The sequence below is a fragment of the Simochromis diagramma genome, unplaced genomic scaffold (genome assembly GCF_900408965.1).
Source record: "Simochromis diagramma unplaced genomic scaffold, fSimDia1.1 OVJJ01000344.1, whole genome shotgun sequence".
Lineage (NCBI taxonomy): Eukaryota > Metazoa > Chordata > Actinopteri > Cichliformes > Cichlidae > Simochromis > Simochromis diagramma.
Window position 1 is genome coordinate 2,359,362 of NW_024387375.1, and position 11,167 is coordinate 2,370,528.

General features: G+C 39.6%; 1 protein-coding gene across 1 annotated transcript in view; it reads left to right on the forward strand.

The window, feature by feature from the left end:
• rtn4rl1b (reticulon 4 receptor-like 1b) overlaps nucleotides 1-9,825 on the forward strand; it is a 150,215-nt gene extending 140,390 nt beyond the window's left edge. Inside the window, exons 2-3 of the mRNA XM_040009723.1 lie at nucleotides 6,537-6,988; nucleotides 7,280-9,825. Of these exons, the coding sequence (XP_039865657.1) occupies nucleotides 6,537-6,988; nucleotides 7,280-8,173 (1,346 nt within the window). The 3' untranslated portion in view covers nucleotides 8,174-9,825. The remainder of the gene's footprint in view (nucleotides 1-6,536; nucleotides 6,989-7,279) is intronic.
• The last annotated feature ends 1,342 nt before the right edge of the window (nucleotides 9,826-11,167 follow it).

An 11,167-nucleotide genomic window follows, 5' to 3' on the forward strand; every position in this document is an offset into this window, starting at 1 on the left:
TGTTGATTGTTATGAATCTCTTCCCCACTGGCATTCATCTAGTATTACTTTCTGATGTTCTTTTAATCATCCATTATATTATACCAAACTTCTCAGAGCTTTGTAAGACTGTTTTAGCTGATAAAATAACATAAGGTAAGAAGTACTACTTTAAGTAAACAAAAATATTTGATTCAGTTCACAGCAAATTTTACTTATATAGCACCAAATCACAACAACAGTTGTCTCAAGGCGCTGTTATATTATTCATTCTGTTATTACTAAAAACAAATTGCAATTGGCTTATTTACACATATTATCTCTGTGTGTTATTAAGAAAATTTTTGTTGTCTTATTAACAGTAAAAGCAATGGTGCAATATTTTTTGGTTTGGGTTTTTTGGTTATACTGGCTAACATCATTGTTTATGAAGACATGGTAAAGAAAGCTTCAAATTAATTAAAAAGGTCTTCTTCTCTGGGATCTCATATGTACAGCTATACTTTCATTCAGAAATAAAATTTCAGTATCTTGTGAAATAAGACTGAAGAGGTATAGATATCCATTCATATCCATTTATACTGCGAATCACACTGTAAAGATTTCTCTGCATTTGTAGCGTTAGAGGCTGTAAACACCTCTGAGAGCCAATATAAAGGATAATTATTAGCCACTCCACCAACGGGAATTGTGTTATAAATGCTATCACTTTAATAGAACTACATATGGATATGTTTTGGATGATTTATATAAGTTTGGCAGAACCATTAATTTAGTTTGGGCAGTGCAGTGCAATATCGCCACAGGGAGTGCAATATATTTGAATCATTTTGCTTTGTGCTGTCATGATAAATGAAAGTAGTTGGTGGCTGATAGTGTTGCTGTCAACAGTCGTGATTTTTGGCTAGTGTGCCTGTGTAAGAATACGCATGGATGGTGTGTACATGCTGTACGCATGCATAAGTGTATGTATGCATTTGCAGCTGTGCATACATGCATGATGTATGGCATCAGTGGATTTTTAAGAGAATAATCTGAAGGTGTGAAGTGTAAAAGAGCAGGAGGTACAGATGCTGTTTAGAGTCCAAGCGGAATTAACTCTTAAGTCAGTTAATTAACATGTTGGTATTAAACATCTGTGGATAGCTCAGCCATCAGCCTTGCTCCTCTTTGCCTGGCTTCTTCAGCATCTCCAAATTCCGTCTTTGAAATACACAAACTTTATATACTCAAACACTCTCCACAAATCTTTTCCGTTAGTCTATACATGCGCTGTAAGATGTCGCTTGTTTAGAGGAGTTATTTTTAGGACCTCTGAACTGAGAAACACTGTTGCCACTCGTACAATGTCTGCCTACTTTATGTTTAACTTCCCTCTGGTTTGTCTGATCCTTTTTTATGTGCTGGTGTGCTGTGTAGCATCTAACCAACATTCTCAGTTGCAACTGTCTGCAGCAGGGAGTAAAAGTAAGAGAGGCCTCTGTCATTGTTTTATAGATCTATCAAGGGCCACACAACTGACCTGCCAGTACTGTTAACAATACCAGACAGCCATAATATAGCACTTGGCAAGTTAGAAATATCAGTCAAGTGGGAAATACAATGGTCTGTATAACCCTGACATAACTTGGCAGCTTGTGCCAGCCTGCTATGTGACTGGGCTTCAGTTCTCACCTGCTCTCTATACTTTTACTGTTTTTCTCTCTTGGCAGGGATGTAATCAGAAACATGAAGCCATTCTGTCCCTTGAAAAGAAGCCAAGCAGACAGAAGAGTGATCAAATTATAATTAATGTGCAGGAAGTGGTCACACTGTGGAAGACTGTTGACAGCTTACAGCTTCACAGCACACACTGTGCTGATATGCATGGAACAAATCACAGGAATAAAACATGGAAAAGAACAACCAAATGTAAATCAACAGCAAGAGCCCTGCTGCTCTGAAAAACAACTTGTGGAATTTAACTTAATCCTCTGAATATTTTATGAAGATCCCGACACTCCTAAAGTCTCATTATATGAAGTGATGAGGTGAATTAAGGTAAAAACTAATTGATTTCCTGCATAAAATCTTATGCAGTTAATATTCTCCTCACACACACACGGGAAAAGATACCTCTCCACCAGAAGAATATCATGGCGATACTCTGCATTTCTGCAAAAAAAAAAAAACAATTATATTCTGCTACATTTCTAAAAGGTCTGCAGCATTGTCACTGTTCTCACCCATTTTTATTTCATTCACCAGAAGAATAGTCATGCAACCTTATGAGGCAATATTGCCTGTAGTGGGGTCGGGAAATGGCAAATGAGACAAAATCTATAACATTTTGCAGTCAACTGTAAAATAGAGAAAAAAAACAAATATTCCCCGGCAAGTGTTGTCGGTCACAGCTGTTGGCAGGGGCGTTCATGTGTGAGTTTGCTGTTCAGTCAGAGAATAATGGCAGTAATCAGTGCTTTTAACAAGTCAACAGAGAAATACTTTAAAAATGCTAATGAGAAAGAGCTTGAGTGAAAGTATAATTTTTGTGCCATTACGGCTGTTTCTTTTTCCTTGAACAGTAAATACTTGCATGTGTGCTTTTGTTCCAGCTTTGCTAATTAAAATAAATATGCAATCACTGACCCACACTGAAAATGTCAGGAGCTGACGTTCTGCTTGCTATGAAAGGCTTATGTAAGTTAATACGAACAGAAACGATTGAATGCAAAAACACAATTTAAAGAGGGTAAGTTTCACTGCGGCCTTGTGCCTTAAGACTCTTGTTAAAATTGTTTAATGTTTGCAATTCAAACCATCTAGGAAAAACACACACACATATATAAGAAGATGTGATCATTTATTCAACAGTCCAGTGCACTGACTTATAATTATTGACCACTGTATGCATGACCATGATTGCAAACATGTTTTGAGTGCTAAGTGAGCTGAGACATTATTTAGAACCAGCCAATAGTAGAGGCAAAAACACCAGAGAGCTTATCAGGGTCTTTGGAGAGACACAGGAAATTGAGTTTGTCCAGTCTAATGATGGGCAGAGTCTCACGGCTTTACAGACATACCATTTCTCTCCTATTAGCAAAGATGTGTTATTCATGAGGGCAAAGCTAGTGTGAACTACGTTTCATTGATATTCTACACAGTCACTTCTCATTGTCTGGCAAGGGACCCGTGCCATTCTGTTTTATTCATTCATTTATCTTTTTCTATTTCTAACCCTGAAAAAAAAAAAGGGGGGAACTTGGTGATGACGATGGTCAAGGGGTCAAAAGTGATTGTCTCTGTAAAGAGCTATGGATACCCTTTCTCATCAGTGGGAAACTTTATGGGAAAATTGGAAGGTGAAAGACCTGTGATGCAAAGTGAAGTGTTAATAGACGGGCCAGACTCCTACCAGAAATAGCTGTGCTTTTTCCTTTTCCAAAAACACATTATCTCTCTTTCAGAGCTTCGCCTTTTTTCTGCCAAATTCCAATAGGCACTATTGGCATATATATGCACTGTCATGCCCAAAAGCTATTTATATAATACAATATGAGCTGAAAGGCGTATTGTGTGAGCACACAATGCAGTTATGATAAACACTATTTTTTTTACATTTAACGTCAGCATTCCCACATAATGCTTATTTGTTCCTCTGTGCTGAAAACCAGTCTCCCTATTGAAAATCTCTATAAGCAAGAGTAATTCAGCCTTTTATGCTTGTCATGCTGACATGATCTGCCATGTCGCCGAACCGGCTACACGTGTTATGTGATGTGGCATTGTGTGAATCAGTCCCTGTGTGCAATTATATTTCCATCTGTATTTCACGTAGCGTTTAGTGGCGCAAGTACAATGCATGTAGAGATCACTGAGCTGGCAGGTATTAAAGTCTCCAGTGGAAATAGTGGAGATGCACGTTACGGCGGCTGCAAAACAAAGCACAAATGCCCTGAGCGTAACTGGAAACACTGAAAAAGGTGTTTGGAGCTCCCCAGAACCTAAATATGCATGGAGAACAGATTATGTCAGATTGTTTCACCATCAAAAGGGCATCCACATTATACAGTATGTTCATGTAATTTAAAGCCTCATCTGGGCTGACATTAAAACATTTTATTCATAGGGGAGGAATAAACATTGCACCTTTTTCTGCAAAGTGGTAAAGAAATAAAGAAACATCCATTTTAGGGCAGGGTAAAGAATCTATTACTTTGTCCTGACAAGCTGAGGAGAGTGAGAGGCGAGGAGGCGCATCCTTATGTGTCCAACATGATTAGCAGATTACTGATTCAAACTGTCTCCCTATCAAGGCAGCATCTACATTCTCATCCCCTCGCTTTCCCCGTGTATCAGACTTATCACTGTCTTTGGACTGCTCCGACAATTTAGCTGAAGACATGCATGAAGTAAGGTGTTAATGGAAATAGTTCAAGGCCTCAGAAAATAGTTATTTGAGTGATAAGATCGGTTTTATGAAAAATAGAATCCCTTGGATGAATTCCTGCAGCGAGCCTAGTGAAATAAGTATCTAATCTGAGAACGAATATAAAAGCATTAGAAGGATGACATTTGTTTTATTGTGTGCGTTCTTCCTCAAAATGTGTCTTCTGTAAAGGTCAATTTACTAATAAAATGTGACACCCATACCAAATGAAATGATTAGAAGGCCACATCTCAAGTTTGCGCTTGTTCCTGCGTAATGCAAATTTTCCTGAAAGCGTGGCTGGAGAATTTACTGTGTCTTGTCTTATTTGTCTGATAAATAAAGCAAACCTTTATGTTCCCAATGGTAATGCAAAACATTTCCACCTATTTACTCAGTCAGCGGGTGCCACGCTTGATACATGGCCACAGAAATGGAAAGTAGAGAGAAAAAATTGAGGTATAAAAAAAGCCTGCAGAGTGACAAATAAGTGGAACAGTTCTCTTGTTTGTTATTGATTGTGTTAAAAATCCGGTAGCCCTGATGCAGGTCATGACAGTAACATCACAAGTCTAAAAAAAGATTAGGTTTGTTGAAGTTATCTCACGGCATGTCTCGGTCTCTAAAATTATATTCACCTGTATACCAGCACACAGAAACACGCTCTTACACTCAACCTTTTTGACTGTGTTCAACTGTGAAGAATCACCTCATTTAGTGAGCACATTTCTGGTTCAGGAGGATGCATGCATTTCCATTGTTGCCCAGTGGCAGGGCTTAACAAATAGGATTAGATCCGTGCCCGAGAGAGCACACTTGTGTTCAGGTGACACACCGCTCCATGCTTCGGCTCTGCAACTAGACACAGAGAATTACTGTTAAAGGTCAGTGGAGTCAGACGCTGAATGTCACAGCTTAGCCACAGTTTGGCAAGAAAATACATTCAGATAAATAGCCCCTTCTCTTGGTAGAGAGTAATTCTGCCCCTGAATTTCCAGCATAAAAGACCCAGGATTATAGGGTGAGTTAAAAGGCAACAGAGGCATATCGATTAGAGGCAGTGAATCACAGCTCCACTATGCTGTGAATAATAAACTGGGTACAAGACAGCCAGGGGTTTTCAGATGGAACCTTCATGACAGGCTGTGAGTTGTGTTCATTTTAGATGAGACCTCAGATAAGTCACATCTCCCATCTCAAGGATTGCAGGAATCATGTCACTGATCACAAAGCGCCTCAGAGTAGCTTACTACAAGTTTAAATAAGCATTCCACACCCCATTTAACAACACAAAGTGACTGATCACAGCCTGCGCTCGATGCAAAGAAGTGCCAGTGGACTCAGCAAAGGGAGTGGACTCTTGATAGCATATCTCCCAAAGGTGGGAGAGAATTGGAAAGCGTCATTTCTGAAATAGCTGCATATGTGTCGAATCAGAGAAGTGTTGCACCAGAGATTCAGTCAGTTTCACTGAGGCATCTTGTGACTCAATGGAGCAGGTGTTATTGTTTGCCGTCTTTAATAGACTCCTCATTGCGGGCCTAAACAAACTTATCTGATTTGGGCTGCAAACTGTGAGCGAGAAGGTCCATATGCGTACACACTCAGTGCCACGAGTGAAGAAATCAGAGAGCTGATGTAAGCGCAGTGTTAAAACAAAGCACATAATGGACTTAGGATGAGCTACGCATGTCTTTGACTGGCACAGAAACAGATGATGAAACAGTGGAAAAATCACAGATTCTGTGTTATTTTTTCGTTGCCTGTGTTGTATAACTTCAATATGATGCTAATTTTTACCCAGAGAACTGGTGTGGATATAGAGATAGCAATTTTTGTCTGTTTGAACGACCAGCCTTTTGGTCCACGATGAAATATGACAAGCAATATGTTGTAGATTGCCAGCCATTTATTCTACAGATATATTAAAGGTCGAAATGGGACCTTAACTGTCTTGCTGAAAAATATAATGTGATTACAGTATTGCATTACTTTGTAATGGTTTACACCCAAAGCTGATGGTTTTATATGCAGTATTTAAGTTTTTTAAGTACTGAACTAAATACAGAGGTTCTAAGTCACAAGTTGCAGTTATTTAATTTTTCTTTGTTGTGTTTCTTTGTACGTGTGTGTGTTCAAACTGCAGGCTGTGGACTGGAGTTCCTGCTGGTTCTCTGTGGGCTTGAGTTTTCTTGGTCCTGCCCCCGTCACTGTATCTGCTACACTGCACCCAGCACCGTCTCCTGTCAAGCCCACAACTTCCTGTCGGTACCTGATGGAATTCCTCCCGACAGCGAGCGCATCTTCCTACAGAACAACAAGATCCATCGCTTACTACGAGGACACTTCAGCGCCAACACCGTCACTCTCTGGATCTACTCCAACAATATCACATACATTGAGCCATCGACCTTTCATGGCTTCACATTGCTGGAGGAGCTGGATCTAGGAGATAACCGCCACTTGCGGTCCTTGGCTGAAGACACTTTTCATGGGCTGAGTCGGCTCAACGCACTTCACTTGTACCGTTGTGGACTCGGTTCACTTCCAAATAACATTTTCCAAGGTCTCAGAAATCTTCAGTATCTCTACTTGCAGGTATACTTTGTACACAATTTGTCTTTTACATGTTCATTTCTTTATCACTAAGACTACTAATGCTGTTCATTTTATATAAATGCACTCAAACACAACCCACACAGAGTAATCATGCGATGTCAAGACTTTGATGAGTCAACTAAATGACAAGCTAATCTTGCATTGGTAGGGTTAGGAATGCTCTAATTGAGTAACAGGGGGCTTACTCTCTGAGACACTTGAAATTGAAAAGATGATAACAGATTGATGAAACTTCTTCATAAAGATTTTTATTTCCATGTGTCTTTCCAGGATAACCACCTGAAGTACCTGCAGGATGACACATTTATGGATCTCCACAACCTGAGCCACTTATTCCTGCATGGAAACCGTTTGTGGAGCCTTAACCAGAACACCTTCAGAGGTCTGCGAGCCTTGGACCGTTTGCTTCTGCACCAAAACCAGATAGAGTGGGTTGACCGTTTGGCCTTCCATGACCTAAAACGTCTCACCACCCTCTACCTGTTTAACAACTCCCTGATAGAGCTGTCTGGACAGTGCCTAGACACGCTGCCTGCCCTGGAATATCTACGTCTTAATGACAATCCTTGGTCATGCGACTGCAAGGCCTTGTCATTATGGGAGTGGTTAAAACGATTCAGAGGTTCAACATCTTCCGTTGGGTGCCAGTCACCAGTTGATATGGTTGGGAAAGACCTCAAGGAGCTCCGAAAGGAGGACTTCCCCAACTGTTCACCAACTGTTCCAAGCTCAGAATCCAGGGCCCAGACTAACAATTTATCTGGGACAGTGAATCCATCTATGAATCGTGGAGTAGCACTGGGTTCCGGAGGGCAGACCAACATAGTGCATCCCTCAAGACCTGGTCGTTCTCGAAACTGCACAAAGCCTCGTAACAGGGTGAGCAAAGGGAAAGGTGACAACGAGGTTCACCATTCAAAGGAGGTCATGGCAGACAAAGAAGATTCCTCCCCAGATTTCACAGAGGGGGGAAAACATGACCACACATCCCCAGATGGCACAGTCACAAGAAGAAAGCACAAGTGTACTCCCCGGACCACTGTTCGCCCCCCTAGTGGGGTTCAACAAGCCAACAATAGGGCAACCTTATCCCAGTCTTTACTACATGCCAACGCCCTCTTTGTGGCCTTGATAGTGACAAATACTGACTACATTCTCCGCTGACCTTCAGAGGGTTTAGGCAATGCTAATCACAAAAAATAAGTCCTCAGATCCTCTCTTGCTCCTGCACTACAAAGGCCTGAGTGTCTTTTTATGTATGTGTGTGAATTGATTATATGTGTAAACGTAGTGTAGGGAGCTTACCTGTTCAAACTGAAACAGGTATCAAAGCATCAAACATCAACAAGAGCAAAACTCACAGCACAAAAATGGGAGAGACTGAGAATGATAGGTGACATGACAGGTAAATGCAGACCAAGCTTGCACTGCCAACACCAATATGATTTAATCACTGTACGTATTTGTGTCTTATACATTTTAAGTTTCCTTTTAAGTAAGCTGGAGTTCTAACAACCACAATTTGGTGAAAAGAGAACAAAGAATACGGTGGAGCTTGCAGGGTAAAACTTGTTAGCTAGTTGGCTCTGAAATGGATAAGACAGGTCTTTAAGTGCCCCATTGAGCTTTATGTTTGAGTATAAATGCGAAGGCAATGAACCTGTAAAGCCTCCAGTGTAAGTTTTATCTCACTCTCATCCTATCTGACAAATGTGTTTTTCTGTTGCATCCTTCGCCAACAACAGGTCCAAACAATTCGATGTGTTTATCATAAACAAAGAGGTAAAGTGTAAGCATGGCAATAAATTGTGAGTCGATATGAAACACAGGGATTTGCCATTCTCACTACCAAGTGAAAATCTATAGCCACAGATGTTTTTATGGCCATAAAAAGTGCAACCAGTAAGCTCATACACAATACGAAGCCGTAACTAATTCTAAAAACTTCTCTCTACATAATGCTGGGTTTTTTTTCAGGTACTATACCTTCTGCCTAACATTTCTACACAACTCTTTCTGACACCTTAGTTTACACCACTTCTCTATTTTTGTGCAACTGAAGACTAAGCTGCTAATTGTTTCAAGATGATAAGGACTGCCATCCGCTGTTTTCATTCGCTTGGAAAGCACTGCGCGTCTCTGGGAGATCAAGCTGTGAATAATGAAGAGTTTGTCTATATCTTGTGTCAGATGTTGTTCATTTTATTTTATTTTTTCCTAAGACACGAAAAGGACCTAGAAATGGATCCCTGCTGCAGGGCCCACAGGAGCCTTTGAGGTCAAGGGTCAAATGGGGGCTTCTCTGTTTCCCAGTGAGGATGTGTTAAATGATCCCTCTTGAGTGAGGACATCCTTGCCTCATTGAGAATATGAGGAACACATTTTTTTGGAATCGCTTACCTTCAAAGGGACACAACACAACTCTGGAGAAAAAATGTATGCTTACATTAAACGACTCTTGCGATCAATAAGTGTTTAAAAAGAACAATTTGAATGGAGCATGGCGAAACTAGGATCATGCGGTGACTGATGCGATTGTTCATGGATGTAGAGAGCAAGACAATCGCGTCTGAAGTAACAAGAGGATGGAGTAAAACGCAGATTGGAGATGGACTACTACAGGACATGCTGTACCGCTGGAGCTGTTGTGCCTGCCTAAAAAAAAAAAAAGTACTGATAAGACAGTGTCCATATCAGTAATGTGAACTGTACCAGTAACAATGGAGACCGGAGGACTTCTCGCAGTGCTGATATTAATCATTTACTGTATTACTATGACAAAAAAAAAAAAAAAACAATATCAGTGACATCAATGATGATAACAGGGTTTCTCACTCCTCCTGTCAGGAGGAGTATTTACATTTTTTATTTTCTGGTGACTTGTTTATTTTTCATGGTATATTTTTAGAACCTCTTATTTGTTAATGCACAATTCCTCACCTCCTCTTTCTTGTTCTGCCGTATGTCTATTAATCATTCTTTTTTTCTTTCTTTGCCATAATTAAATTGTTCAGTAAGTTATCATCAAAGAACAACAGTACAAAAATGTTTATAAAGATATTAAAATCTATATCTTCTTATGTCTACCTCTGCAGTCTGCGCCTGTTTATTTATTTGCAGTTAAGACTTGGCTTGTTTGGATGAAGTTAATTTTATGCTTAATCCCCCTTTCTTGGCTTTTTCCTTTTAATTTGTTTAAAGCAGAAATTGATTGTGTCAGCAAATTTAGCGTTTTCCTCACCCCACTTACCACTCTGTCTATGCTGCGCTTTGCAATGTGTCTTCCTTGATCAGGCACTACTGGCTAAACTCTAGCTGCCTCTAACTACTAGCTCTCTTCTGTCTGTAAACACTAATGATTGATATACAGTATATGAATGTACAGAATAAATATTAACCTGTTATAGGATTGACAGGTGGAGGGAAAGTGTGGCTAACTTCCTGACAAAAGGAAAAAAAGAAAAATTCAGATATGACATTCAGGCTGTAATGTAATAGACTACAGTTCAATAAATCATATCAGAGCATTAGGGATATTAATGAAAGTGTCTCGTAGAATCTGTAGCTATTCCAGGTTATCATTATTATTAGTGGGCCTATAGAATAGAGCTTCTATTTCCTCTCACTGTGATAGAAATTGATCCACACGTGAGTAAATTTAACTTTTTTTTAAATTCCAGTTGAATTAAATTCCTGTTAAATGATAAATGAGTGCAGAATGAGTGGTTGTATGCATGAATGAGAGCGTTGTACAATTATATTTAAATTAATAGCAGGTCTGGTGTCTGGTTTTGATGCTCTTTTACCTTCCACTTCCACCACTTGTAACCTTCAGCTCATTTGAGCACCCACACATACTTAATAGGCACTCCTACTCTGCATCTTACAGTGAGTTTAATTCATTTAAATAACTCCATCTACATTTTGGTTTTATAAAGATTTTGCCAAAACACTGAAAATGAGATAAAGAAATTTGAATAATAGAGGTACACCAGATTTTAATCACACACAAAAACATGCACAATTTCGAGTTTTGGTCATGACATAAGAAGCAAAGGTATTATTAATCATCTAAATGTTCTCTTCAAATGAAACCAAAAGCATCCAGATGGACACTGTGCATTTTCTGGACTCCAAATCAAATGATAACAATCTAGT